Genomic DNA, 14,791 nt, shown 5'->3' with positions numbered 1-14,791 from the left:
AAGAACCATGAAAGTTAAACCAGAAAACACACTTCATAATGAAAAACACTGAAATTCAACTCCTACAACTTATCAACAAAAACATCTGCTGAACCACGAAACCCTCAGTTGCCACCTATGAGCAGTTATAAGGGAAACAGAACTTAAAAGTGCTTCATCCTAACAGACACAGGAACACTAAATTCAGTGGCTGTAAAGACAGAAAGTCAAAATAGAAGTAAGGCCCATATTTCAGTAGTAAGAATCATTCAGTTAGTCCACTGGTAGAAAACTTTTAAGTCAGGATTAGGTGTTGAACTTGAAAGAAATTAGTACAGAAAAGTCCACGGTACTTAAAAACTGCAAACATAATTGTAAGCATAACTGATGCTTCTGGTCATGCATTTTAAAGATCTGGATGAAGGCTTTGCACTGACACTGTACTTACCTGGTAATGCTCAGGCAGACTGAGTGTAATTACCTAGCTTTAGTTTAGGAAAGCTGCAATTATACAACAAAGCCTAGTGACATAAAACAAGAGACTCTATTATGCTGTTTTCCCAGTCTCCTAGCTGCTTAACAAATGCACGCTGATCTACAGGAGCTGGGGCATCACCATTCCCCTACTCTGAAGTAGGGTAGGCAGCATGGGCTACGTGAACAGAAAAACAGAAGAGATTTCACAGGGTGCCTGGAAGACTCCATCAGGCAAGCACCCACGAGACTGAACAACTTCTGTTCGTTTAAAAATAGAAGCTGGAACCTTTTTATTTCCCTTTTGGCATCACAATCTACAAAATGCAAAGGGCTAAAGGGTGTCAATGAATAAGAGAATAAGAGTGACTAATGCTTCTATTTTTGGCAGAGCTTAAGGAGGTGCTGTCTTTAAGTAGGCATTTCTTTGCTAATTCATTCAAGCTCCTTGTGTGCCAGAAGGGACTGCAGAGGCAGATGGCTAGAGAAAAAGCCATTTCAGTTCCATTCTCCATTTAATCCAATAAGGAGGAAAGGCAAACTGGATAAGATCCACAGAGCTCTGAGGGAGCCAGCATTTTACCGGCTATTTTTAACTTCAATCCTTCACTTTTTCTTTCATGGCTTTGTAAGACATAAATAACAAATCATCAGGTGATAGTATCTGCACTTCATTGTAAGAAACACAAGAACAAAGAGAATAGATTTCTGCCTCAGGACTCTAAGTCAACCAGTGCAAGCCGTTTTGTTTTCAGGAACTAAAAAGGCCCCTATGTAAGAGTTCTGTCTGGTTTCTCAGGTAAGAACAATAAAGCACAAAATCTGTGGGCACCCATCATCTCAGCAGAAAGGTGGAAGCTGGACCCAGATTTTATTTAGTCAGAGAGGAGCCATGCTAAATGGTAGCACAAAACACTCTAAGGGACTCATGGCTGCCAGTATTAACTACCTGTCTCAGCCAGACTAGAATCACTGATCAGGATTTAACTCCAAGAAAAGCTCACGCTTCACGGACTAGCCTAGCCAGGAAGACTAAATCCTGCCACTAAGAGGATGGAGTTAAGCAAAATATCATCATCTGCTGTATGCTTACCTTGAAACAAGAATGAGTGGTTTGCACAGATAAAAGCTGCAAGTGCAGCTGGCTTAAGTGAAGCAGCTACAGGAGGAAGCAGAGCACTTTAGCCACAGAGAAATTCAGACGTGCAGCGTCCTTCCACAAAACCACTGCTTAGTTTAATTCACTGATGAGAGATACAGATATCATGAGCTTTTCTCTAAAGGTAAGAGTTACTCTGCTTGTTTTCTGGGTTTGGAAAACATGGACAGTAGCCAGCAAGGTACAAGTCCTTCTGTGCTTAATATATAGCTTTTTTGCAAGAGCAGCCTTCATGCTTTTGAAGGCTTCTGAACTGCTCTGACAATCTCTTCGTTACAACTGACCCAGGACTGCAGAACCACGTTTTCAGAAATAATTACTCCATGATCTAGTCTTTATTACAATTAATTGTTGTCAATCCTCCTGAACTTTAAGTGACACAAAGAAGACACACTGCTGATGCACAGAACAGAAGAGAAGCCAAGAGCAGGCAGCAGACAATTCCAAACACAAACATTTATTTGGCACTTCAATATATATAATTTCTCAAACATAAAAACCAACATTTAACAGCTGCCAGCACAGTAAAGAAAGGCAAAACAAGTGTGCATATATGCATACACTCCAGTAGAATGGCACGTAGGATTCTGAAGGCTGTGCCAGAATCCTGCAGAATTCTCTAGCTCAGCCTCCTGTGAGATCAGGCCCCTGCTAGGTCTTCACATCCAGGAGAAAAGGATGGAATCCCATAGCCAAGGTATGAAATTCCAGTCTTGAAACAAATCCTGGTGAAATCCTGGTAGAGACTGTGACTTTTCAGTTTCTCATCAGCATCCAATGTAAAGCTCTCTTCAGGTGTCTCCAGTAGCAAAACTGATTCTCCCTGATCATACACTTCACCTGAGTTAAGGGCATGAGAAAAACTCCTCCTGAGAGGATAACGATTAGAGCTTGACATATTCATTGCTTCTCCTTCTGGATCTCTTCACCTGCAATTCTCATAGCAAGGACAAATCTCCCCTCCGTGGGACACAGCCTGTGAAAGTCACAGCAGGACAAGCTCCTTGAGCATCACCCTGCTTCCTAACACACACTGAGTCAGACATGCCACCAAGTGGTGAGTGCATTGTCAACACAACACTAAAAGACTGAAACCAACAAAACAGCTGACACCAATTAAATAGCATAATATTTCTATTTAATTTTTCAGTTGGATTTCAGAAACTTCATTTCCATGAGCAACTCACGCCCAGTCACAAAGGTGGGAATCACTCGAGTCTGTGTGCATTTATACACACAGATCTGTATGCGTGTGTACTTAGACACACAGATCTATGAATATAATATTATATGGAGAACAAACGTGTATGCACATTAAATTTTAACAAATTAGACATAATTTTAGTTTCGTTTAAGCTTAAAATAGAACATTTGAACTTCTGTTCAAAGACAAATAGCCCCATCACTCCACAGAGGCCATTGATTATTTCAGACTCCTAAATCTCTGCTGATTACTTCTGAATTAATTTTAAAACCAGCTAGAACTTTTTCCTGCATCGTGGAGTCTTCTGAAGAGAGAAGCATTTTGAAACAAAGAAATCAGCTCTTGCCCGTGGGAAGAAGGTGACACACTTGTCTTTTGCAGGGCAATAAAAAAAATCGGGGGTGCCTTTTCTCCAATTGAAACTTCCCTTTTTCAGCTGCAAGTTGAAGGCATGTCCTGAAGTGTCTCACAGGCCTGGCTATGCATCCCTCCAGGGCTGTGTTAGCTGGTAGAGATCAGGCACCTAAGGAGATACAGACAACAACGGGAGAAGTTAAAAGAAACAGCACAATGCTCATTCCGAGGTACAGCTCTCTGTATTATACAACTAATCATACCATCATCACTAAATTAAGAGGAAAGAATGATATGCAGGTGCAAGACCAGTCTTACAGGAGTGCCTTAACACTCCACTAACTCTGCTTTGGGACACAATGAGCAACCATCAATAAAGAAAACCTGTATTGCTCAGATAGGAAAGAATTAGAGCCAAGAAACAATTTTCTAAGGACAAGGATGGTTGCATGCCTGGCTTTATTTTCCTATATTCAGTTAGGGCTATTCATCCAAAATGGGTATATGAACCTGCTCAGGTAATTAAAAATGCAGTACCTCAGTCCAAGTTTTGTCAGGGTCCTTTCATGGAAGGGCCCAGAGCAATCTCTGTTGGGTACCAAAAACTGGAGAGGGAGTGATTAGAGCAAACAATACTTGAAGGACCCTGCTCTAAAATCCTACTACACTTTCTTTAAGCGAGAGAAGAATGAACTATCAAACCTCTAAAAGACAGAACAGCTGCAAAACACAGGCACAAATGAGCAGCACATCAGCACATACAGACCGACATCAGGGTTTAATACACAGAGTGCAAGCTTATTTTCAGGAGAAAAAGCATGTAACACTGCCATGCTGCAGCATTTGAGACTTTAGGAGGAAGAACAGAAGCATATTAGTGGGATACATCACAAGCTTCATTTCAGGTTTTCTTTTGAGGACTTGGTTAGATTTTAGTACTACTATTATTATAGGAAGTGGCTTGTTTAATTTCAGCTATAATTTCTCTGTCTTCTGAACACTGCTCCCAGCCCAACTATTTTCCTGACATGCTCTCCATTTAAGGTACTTCATATTACAGTTCCAACATAATTTTGTGAAGGAAAGGGAGGCAAAGAGTCAAAGGCACACCTATAAACTTTCTCTGTTGCTAAACGCTTTCTAGCAATACAGGCTCTGAAATGCATGTATGTGAAGCCATAAAGGGCCACTCAAATGGATGCATTCAGCAACCAATTTGTTTGTTGTGTTACAAACCCAGTGTAGTACCTTCTCTCTCCAGTTAAATATTTGTTCCTAAAATAGCTACTAAATGTGAGTGTATTTCTAAGGTGAGTTTTCTGAAAAGATGAGACTTGCTACACGATGATAGGATAATTCAGGCTGGAAGGGACCTCAGGAAGTGTCCCTTTCCAACTGCCTGCTCATCAGCTATGAGGTCACCCCGGGTTACCCAGGGCCTTATCCAGTCTGGTCCTGAAAACTTCCAAGGATGGAGACTACACTGTCTCAATTCCCACCATGTCTGAGAAAACAGTTACACAACAGTGGTTGGTAAACTTCTGCATTTAACTGCAGAGAAATAACATTAATTAGAATGTGAAGTATCATAGGGCTGTTTCAAACATGTTAATCAATTTGTAGGTTTTAATCAGTACTAACTGGGGAGACAAGTGAACTCCTTTCATTATTCCACTTATGTGATGCTGGTCCGACCTCCCCCCAACATTCTTAGTCATAGAATTAGACATTTAATCTATGTTAAAGTTGCCTTTGGGAGGCTCTTACCTTCGTTCAGATGAACTCTGATGACCTCATCAGGATTTTTTCTGCAAGTTCTTTGGCTGTTCCTGAACCAAAAGTGACTTTTGTCTGATTAGAAGAATGTAATGGTGAAATCAGTGTTGGAGGCAGGAACTCAGGCAGCCACAGGCAAACATTAAAATGGCAGGATGTCGTAGGAGAAAACTGGCTTCGAGATCAATTTATGAAGTGGAGTCTACTGACCCTCAAGAGATGGATGCGGTTTTGCCAAAAAGCCTTTGAGCAGAAACAACTACTTGAAGGGTACATTTTCCAATTGGAGTCAAAAATCAGACAGGAAACTTTCACTGGGGACTCAGACATTCAGCTGAGCACACAGCTGCTCAGAATTAACAAATAGGAGGGATACTTTAGAGACTGTATTAAGGTGTTGTGCTACAAACTGTTTTGACCAGTGCTAAGCATGCATTTAAAATCCTACAGGCACCAGAATCTACTGCTGATACTGAGCAGTAGCACTTATGAATGTGCACTAACAGAAATAATGAGAATGTCCCAGAACGTTCCACATAGTACAAGCTGAGGTACTAGGGAAGACAGCAACCTCAGGAATGCAGAAGCAACCATGTAGGGAAGTGTAGAACTGGCTCTCAGCAGTAGCTTTGGCAATGTCAAGGTTTTGTTTCATAGCTCAGTTTTACAGTTTCACTGCTTTTCTGCTGATCTGTGTAATGACTTGCATAGACTTCCTTAATTTCTCACACTCAGTACTGCAACTTTGCCTGAGTACTTTCTACATGGACACTGATATTCACAATCAACTTGTTAAACCTAAATTAGCAGATGCAAAATCTCAACACCTGTCTTTGAAAGAGAAAATATATTATCCACAGCAGACAGCATGTCTGGCTCCAGGACCAATGTAATACTCAAAGCAAGCTATACAGACAATCAAGACAATGCAAAAGACAGACATATCTTTCTGTACGTATGAGAAAAAGCAAGACAAATGCCAAAACTGACCAAGTACAAGTCTGAATGTCTTATTTTGAAGCATGTATAGATTCCCATGTTCTAATTTCAAAACAGTACTTTCAGTTCAGGCTTCTTATGCTGGCATGTTATCTATACGTGTAAGAGAAATAGCCCAATTTGCAAATTAGCAGGTCATTTTCTATTCAGTTTGAAGACTATAATGCATCTTCATACGAATTAACACCTGAATATTGATGTATTTATGTATGAATTAACATCTGATTAAGAACAAATTAAGAATTAAAAACAGAGCCCAGAATTTAAGTACTGTCTGGTAATCACTTTGTCTTAATGCACTGTGCATAATAATTTCTTAATGCTTTTCTTTGCATCCACTGGGCACTCCAATAACAAAACTGGAAGTTTAACACACTACTGAAAAAATGCACTTTTGTTCTATCCATCAATTGCAAACCACATATCACACAAAAGTCATCCCATCCTTGTACAGCTGTCTACAGTACAGCTGCTGTGGGAGCTCCTGAATGGAAAACAGTGAAGAAATGCAAGCAGTGTTAATCTAGACTGTTATTCTACCTGAAAGAGTGTTTGCTGTGCTCCTGTGGCTATTCTAACAACAGCCTTGAACCTGGCAGCAAAGAGATTAACTAGAAAAATCTAGAGGAGCATAGCTCACTTAGCATGTTTATGGTAAACAGTATCACTGTGTATGTTGTTTTTCTTCATTCCCCCTGTATAAATTTTAATTATTGTAGCTCTAGTTCTGCTTGTGCCAGTGCAATAATAATAAAAAAGTATAGCATTGCTTTCTTCATAAATTTTAGTTCCCTCTCTTCATGCACATTTTGTTTTCCATCCTTTATTATTTAGTACTTCAACTGCAGCATGACTTTTGGAATAAAATGTCATACATAAAACATTCTGCATGGAACAAAAGCCACATTGTAAGGCAGCTGTACCAGTTCCAATTTCAATTGCAAAGTCACCTGATCTTACCATGCTTCCACAGAACCTCACCATTCTGGGGTATCTCTCTAAATAGCCCATATTTACTGCTCCCTGACCAACCACAGACTACAGACATTGATTTTGAAGAGTGTCTGCTGCATGACAAAAATCACTTCTGGGATATTAACTCAGGCCACAGTCCAGACTGTTTAATCACTCGACAGGTTTTGACTTCAGGACAGGAGAGGTGAGCTGAGAAATCCTAGTACTCGCACTGATCATTCAATCAATGTGACCAGCCAAGCAAAGAGTTCAGCTAATCCTCACTTCAGTTTGAAAGAAGTTCTCTTCTGGATGTCCCATATGTAGCCAGCCAAGCTTTTCACAGATGGTTTAATGCAGCTGTGCAGAGTTAAGAAGGCAATAAAACAGTGGAATACAGTAGTGAGAATAAAGATATGAAAGGATATTGCCATTGTTATTACTTGTAATTTGCTTATTACAAACTTCACGGACTAGGTGACATCACTAGATTGTCAAAAAGAAAAAAGAACAGAACATCTTAGAATAAAATCTGTCAGAAGAGTTAAAAACAGACAACATACACATCCAAGCCAATGAATAGTTATTGACAAAGCACTGTCTGCATGCGTGTTAGCAGTCACGGAGATCAGATCTTGGCCTTTGTAAGTAACCAACCTGTTGCTGCCCTTCACTTCATCAAGTTCCTTCTGCAGTCTGGCACTCTTCTCCTCTTCCTCCTGAAGCTTTCTTTTTACCACACGTAGCTCCTGCTGGGCTTCACACTTAATATCATTGGCTACAACCACTGCAGTCTGTAGATCAGCTTGAAAACGCTTCCATTCTTCTGTATCTTCCTAGAAAGAATAATTACAACCTCAAACTGCTGTAAAAATGCCACTTAAGCACTAAATCATTGACCTCTCTTTCAGTGATCAAAAAAGAACAGGATTTCAGCACAATTTCAAGATGCTGACATACTAGAGTCTTTACAGTTTTAACTAGATTATAAAAGAGGAAACTGAAAAATTAGAAGTAATTTGCAGAGGATATATTATAGTTTACTTCACAGGCAAAGAATTGGCTATAAACAAGGAGCAGAGAATGAAAGGAGGTAGAACTTTCTATGATTGCTCTAACAATTACAACGCCTAATTGAAATCCAGTATTATAATAAAAGCTCAGCCTAGCTTTGTCATGCTGTCTGAGCCTTACCTTCATTTGCTTAGTCAGAACCTTCAGCTGCCTCTCTACATCTTGTTTTTGCTCTTCCAGCTTCATCGTTTTACCTAGAAACAGTTTAAAGAGAGATTAAATGGAAATTAAGACTCTCTGTCAATGGATCCGGAATGGAATCAACAATAGATTCGTTATTCAAACGTCTCTGAAACAGCTCATTATTCTGTGACGTTAAACCAGGCTTTTAAATTTACAGAACTGCAAGTGCAGGATCACTTGTCAGTATGCACACGGCTTAATGCTGCTAAGCAAAACGTGCAACTCATTCCACCAGGTGGCAGCTCCTCTTTCACACAACTGCAAACTCAACTTCCCAGCTCCTACAGTTTTATCCGAAAGCTCCTCAAGAGGCCAGAGTGCAGGTTCTGGAACGGGTGATGCATCCTTCACTAAACAGTAAGTTTGGAAAAAGTCTGTAATATTTCCATAGCACTAACTGTTAAAATAGTGACTCACACACGAACAGAAAGGGTCGGTTGAAATACAAATAATTCTGAAGTGAGGCTGTTGTCACACATCAGGACACGCTGCCACCTCCTGCTCCTGGTGCTGGCCACATCTGAGCCTCCAGAATAAGCTCACTTAAATCCTTTTTTCAGCCCCACCTACTTTCTAAGTCACTGATGATCTGGTTGTTGTGAAGTTTGATAGCACGATGTTGTTCCACCTGGTCCTCCAACTCAAAAATTGTCTCCTTTAGGTTCTTGATATCTGCTTCATTCTCTGATGTTTTTTCTTGCAGCTTCTGGCTGGTTCTGCTCAGTTGCTCAGCCTGTCGCTCACACACCTCCTTCAGCTGACCACACTCATTCTCAGCCTGGAAATAAGGAAAGAAAAGTGCTTGACTGTCCTTAATCCTTAAGTGATGTAACTTGCTAGATATTTTACTATGCCACGAACATAAGAATTGAACTTGTGCTCTCTGCATTGCAGAAACTGAGTTTCAATGCTAACAAGACAGTTTCAGGAAACATAAATGAGAGAGAGATGTCAGTGCTCTTTCCCAGACATAAAGATAACAAAAGAAGATGCTAGGAAGGAAATGAAGTTTTCTGTAAGGTGACAGTGATTCCAAACCACTCTCTGCAGGTAATGAACAGAAGAATGATGTTCCTGGAAAGCTCCAAATTTAATCATGTGTTACATTATGAGAACGATACAGCTGCCTTAGGGAGAGAGTAATCAGTTTGTCCATATTAACAATTCTGCTGCTTTTACCACACGCATTATTTCTGACGGATTGTGAAAACACATGTAGGAGAGCTAGCTACTACAGGTAAGTATATTTTCTGGATATAGGACATCTGGAATGAGTGAAGAGGGAATATGCTGCACTTTGTCGGCTCAGGCCCCACAGATCAATGCTTCCAGGGCTGGTGGAGATCTCTGAGTATGAACAACCTATGCAAAAGCAAGACAAAGGCTGCCAACTCAGCAAGCAGCACTGGCACAGGCTGACTGAAAAGCAGCCTTACTGAAGTCTGTGGTCTTGCTTGGGTGTGACAAACAGCCATTGATTCAAAACAGCTTAATTCAAGGGAAGAGTAAAAAGGAGGAAATCTGTGGTTTCAAAACCAAGCAATAAAAGTTCATTGCAGTCACTGAGAACTCAGCAGTTTTTCATTTATTCTTCACACACTCTGGCACTAGCGAGCACTCAGAAGCACTAGGGAACTTCCTCTGCAACTCTGTTTGCAGTGGTCACCTATTTAAGCTGAAAGGACACCTGGATTTTCTAAAACACTCAAACCATTGAGGTGCTTTCTGGCAATGCTCTCTTCCTCTGCAGTTAGCCAATTCCACAGTTCTTCCCATGACCCCTTTCCCATACAGGAAAGGCTGCACACATTGCTTATCACTTGTTCTGCAGTGATGGGACATTAATCACTGGCTGGCACTATATTAATGCTTGTTCTGTGACACCCTGCATTGCAACTCTCTTTGGAACACCCAGGATCAGACAGAAAATAGAACCAATAACTGACTTAGGCTTGCTTGGAGCAAAAGCTGCAAGGCTTCAAATGTCAAAAACTGTTTCAAATTTTTTGGTTGGTTTTTTTTTTGCTGTTATTTCACCTATCTCCAAACAGAGTACTTTTCAGTTCTGTAAAGATACTTTAAGTTTTACCAAAATAATCTCACCTGGAACTTGACTCTACACTGTCACTGTAAGTATCAACTTCTCTGAGAATTAACTCATGCTCCTGTGCTTTTATACCCAGTGACATCTATAGTTCACTATTTATTAGCGTGTCCATTATGAATTATCAAAAGTTTAATACTTGCTGATAACTACTTAGGCCCTTCTCTCTACCCAGACTACAGAGTAACTGTCACTAATATTTGTTCACATAATATCGAAGTACATTTTTATTAACTTGTTCTCTTGCCTCAACTTCAATAAATATATTTCTGCTTACCACAATAGCATGTTCTGCAGGAGGTATTAGATGAAATACATGTTGGACTTAGAAGCACAGTTACACTAACAGCTATTCCTGGAAAAACATGCACGTAGCAAAAGAAACAGAAAATATAATTATCCCAGCTTCCATTCAACAGTTATAAATACAATCGAAATCACTGATATTGAAATGATCAATAGCAATTTACACACCGACCATTGCTTATTTGTGGGAAGACAGAAAAACAGCTGTTACATTTTAGAGCTGCTACTGCTTTACCTTAGATAGCAGACCCTGGACATGCTTCAGCTCACTGTTTGCCTTCAGCAGCTCTTGCTTCAGCTCAGTGCAAGATGCTTCCAACTGATCCTTCTCTGCATGGGCTACTTTCAGCAGCTCCTGCACCTCAGAGTTGTCAGTAGTGCATCCCATGGCATTGATTTCTGCAGCCTTTTGTTTCTCACTCTCCAGCTGGGTTTTTAGAGATCCATTCTCAATTTTTAGACCTTCCAAAGCAATTTTACAATCCTCCAGAGTTTTTGTCGCTGTGCTGTTGCTCTGCTGTTCTACTTCTAGAAGTTTAAGCAGCTTCTCATTTTCATCTCTCAGGCCTTTAATCACCTGCTGGGCATCTTGATGCTCCCTTTCCAAGCTTCGTAGGCTGCTGGTTAATTGTTGCTGAATGTTGAGCAATTTCTCTCTTTCAAATTGTGCTTTTTCAAGCACTTCTGCACACTTCTGTTCCAGCTCGAGGACTTTTCCTTCCTGAGCTCTGCTTTCTTCATTTTTGGATCGCTCTTGGAGGAGAGCCATTAGCTTTTCATTTTCTTGACCTAGCTGTTCTGCTCTGTCTCTGTGCTGACGAAAAGAAGTCTCCAGGAGAGCTTTCTCTTCCACCAGCTTCTCATTTTCTGCTGTCAGTTCCTGCACCATTTGCTGCTGATCCGACAGCTCCTGCAAAGTGGCCTGTAATTCTTCAGCTGTGCTATGGTGATTCTCCTCCATTTTTTGTATTTTCTCCGTAAGAGATGCAACAGAAAGGTCACTAATGTTGTTTGGAGAACTTCCTGTAGTGGAGCATTTGGAACCTTTGAAGTGGTTGCTGTTGGAGGACGCTGGCCTGGAAGGTATATCTGCTATATGCTCAAAATCAGACGCATCAGGTGACAAGGAAGCTTTAGTTACATCGCTGCTGGAAGAAGCGGAATTGCGCAGGGTACCCCCATTCACTCGCTGCCTGTGCTCAACTGTTTCAGCCCTCAGTGCATTTTTTGATGGGCTCCCAAAACTGGATTCTTGGGTAGTTGGGGTTGGGAGGCTGCTGTCACCACCACTGCTTGTTGTTGTGTCTGACATAGGAGAGTTCTCTAGATAAAGCAATTTCTCTTTCAAAACACGGTTTTCTTCTCCAAGGCTAGCAAGCTCTTTTTGAAAAGTCCTGTTTTTTTCCTGAAGGGACCTTATTAGTGGATCTATGTCAACAGGTGACAAGGTTTCTATGTTTTGGTCTGAAGCACCCATCCCTTCAGGGTTAAGCGACCCTTTCTCTTTGCATTTCTTCAGTTCACAACGGAGTTTGGTTATTTCAGAATCTTTTGTCTTTGCTTCTGCCAGGAGTTCTTTAACCTGAGATTCCAGAACGGCCTTGTCACCAGTTTCACTCTCTTGCTTGGACTTGCTAGTGGAGCGCACATGTTTTGTAGGAGTTGGTGTACCAGAAGAGGTGGGGCTGGGCTGAGTTTTCCTCGTACTGGCTTGACCACGCAGTACAGCTCTCTCTCTGGATACAGAGGATGATATTTCTCGGGGTGCTGGAATCCCTGTGCGCTTTGTGGTTGAAACTGTTCCTTGAAGGGAAAAAGATGAGGCAAAAATCGAGTGAGTTCATGAAGAAAACAAATCACACGACAACGACACTAGAGCCTAGAGCAGTCTTGGAAAAAAACACCTGAATGTTTGAATAGGTTTAGTCACGATGAGTACGGATTCATGTTTCACAAAGGCTTGTACTATTTTGCATTTCCTCCCCTCCTACCTCCTGCAAAGGGAACACAATCTGCTGAACTTCTCAGTGTAACAATATAACATGCAGATGCTGTGACACACAAACTGCAACTAAAATATTAGTTATTATTATTAGGATACTAATTATTTGAAAATGAAAAAGTTCTATATGCTACACCTTGTGAACAGACAAGTTTCTCATATTAATTTCTGGGCGAAGTTTCGACAACTAGGAAAAAATACAATCTTTGATTATAAAAATGTATTAATTTTTAGTCACACGACTACGTTATCATGCATTAAACTAATGTGCTTGCATCATGCCCAGTTTATGCAGAAATAGAATCACGGACAAGGTTTGAAACACTTATTGTGACTGTAGTTCCCGTGATACGGAGTCTCAAATAGAAAAATGTTCTCTAAGAGTGGTTCTGCAGCAGCTTCTCACAGAGCTGAACAAAAGACTTTTCACATTATAAATTCCATCCTCCGTTATCGAGGAAGAACAAGAAGAGGTTAGAAAACTGATGCTTTTTCTTTTTAAAGTTTAGTATTATTATTTTAAAACCTAGTAAACAAAGGATCGTGTGATTACAAGGGAGAAGTTCAGAGCAGCTGATATTCCAGAAGACCTGAATAATGAATATGGTATCACAGGTACTGAATAAACAGTAACAGCCATTCTAATCTTGAAAGTATTAACAAACTGATTAAAGAAAAGAAGAATGTTCGAGTTTCTGTTTTCAGAACCGTCCTCAAAAGGAAAACGTTAAAGTCCAGAGCCATAAAGTTTTGGAATATGGTACAACAAAGAGATATTGTCTGATGCAGAGTCATGGGCAGGATCCATGGAGTCAATTAAACAAACAGAAGGGGCTACAGATCCAGCATTTGCAATTAAAAAAAAAACAGTTCCAGAAGCATTTTGGGCATAAATACTACGATCAGCTCCGTCTCCCCGTGTTTGGAAGGCTCACTTTGCTGATATACACGTGCAATATCCACAGAAAATCAAAGGTCTGCTGAGACCAAAGGGGAGCAGACCCCCTGCAGTATGACTGCGTGCCCACCACCTCCCACGGCAGCACAGCTCCATAAGCCTCCCAGAACATTTTCCACACATTGAGGAAACCTTAGCGCAGTTCTGCAGTCAGTAAAGTGGGGCACTGATGGGTTAATATTACCACCACCCAGTTTGCTCAGCATCTCTTTTAGGACTGCACTAGGTTTATAAAACCCACATAAACAGGAGCCCCTCCTCCTCTTTCCCAACAAACACACTCTGCAGCAGGCACAATAAACACCCAGAGACAAAGAGCAGCTGAAGAAAAGACCCCTGAACACAGAGGCTGTGCTGGGAGGAGAGCACAGAAAGGGCTCTGTGATGGCAGGGGCACGATAAGGCCTGAGACAAAGGGTTTAGTGTTTATGGGAAGAGATAGCAGGGACAGGCTGGCTGGAGAGCCAGCAGCCCACACAGCTTCATTCAGTCATCTGCATCTGGAGGAGCTGACGGATCCAGGCAGCACTGAGCTCCCCAGCGAGAAGTGCAATGCAGGCAGAGATGGGAGTTTGCTGCTGCAACTCATATGGTGGCTGCTGCAGCCCCAGGCCAGAGGGCTCCTTCACTTGGGGGGTCTGGAGGTCCTGGCCTCGCTGCTTGTCCTGTTTCCTAACTCACAGGCTCCCAACTGCCACAGTCCAGCACCTGTACGATGTACTCAGTGAGCTTGCCACACACAGCTTTTACTACTGATGCAGCTAATGCTGTAAGATGAAGGACAAGAGGGAAAACGAATGGACTGATGTGATGTGTTCCTTCCAGCAAAGAAGCATCAGCTCAGCACAGCTCCTTCCTGCACAGAAGCAGAGGTTCACATGGAGATTCACAGGAGCACAGCAGAGAGCATCTGTCCCTTGAGTCGTACAGGAGTCCCAAGTAGAGAAGCAGTACTCAGACAAGCTATAGCCATGCTGCAGATTAAAGATGTAAAATATACATTGCACACAGTCAGAAATGCTCCTCAATGGAACCTGAGGAGTGCTCTGAAAGCCTTTCATTATGTCCCACTCTTTTATTCAGTCCAAAAGGATTTTCTACTGCTATAATGCAATTTTATGGCAAAGCAAGTGCCCCAAATAACTTATCTGGTTTTTTTTGCAATGCTGAAGCTAATGCCTGTCTGCATGACTGTCATCTGGTCAGCACATGACAGGGGAGTGTTATATAAGCAGTGGGTAGCATTGACTAGGCAGTATAACACA

At 41.3% G+C, this 14,791-nt stretch overlaps 1 protein-coding gene across 4 annotated transcripts in view; it reads right to left on the bottom strand.

Moving 5' to 3' along the window:
- Window positions 1–14,791, bottom strand: part of SPECC1 (sperm antigen with calponin homology and coiled-coil domains 1) — a 59,235-nt gene that overhangs the window by 20,391 nt on the left and 24,053 nt on the right. For 3 of the 4 annotated variants that reach the window (XM_065731939.1, XM_065731941.1, XM_065731940.1), the window contains 4 exons: window positions 10,802–12,369; window positions 8,727–8,934; window positions 8,094–8,167; window positions 7,557–7,735 (listed from right to left, as the gene is read on the bottom strand). In XM_065731939.1, coding sequence (XP_065588011.1) covers window positions 7,557–7,735; window positions 8,094–8,167; window positions 8,727–8,934; window positions 10,802–12,369 — 2,029 coding nt within the window. Of the gene's footprint in view, window positions 1–3,098; window positions 3,340–7,556; window positions 7,736–8,093; window positions 8,168–8,726; window positions 8,935–10,801; window positions 12,370–14,791 lie in introns of those variants that run through there. The other variant, XM_065731942.1, reaches the window with a different exon arrangement.

Source organism: Cyrtonyx montezumae, unplaced genomic scaffold (assembly GCF_038088225.1).
Source record: "Cyrtonyx montezumae isolate F1298 unplaced genomic scaffold, pur_monq_1.0 scaffold_15, whole genome shotgun sequence".
In the NCBI taxonomy this organism is placed as follows: Eukaryota; Metazoa; Chordata; class Aves; order Galliformes; family Odontophoridae; genus Cyrtonyx; species Cyrtonyx montezumae.
Note: the sequence above shows the minus strand (reverse complement) of the source record. Positions and strands in the feature narration are given on the sequence as shown.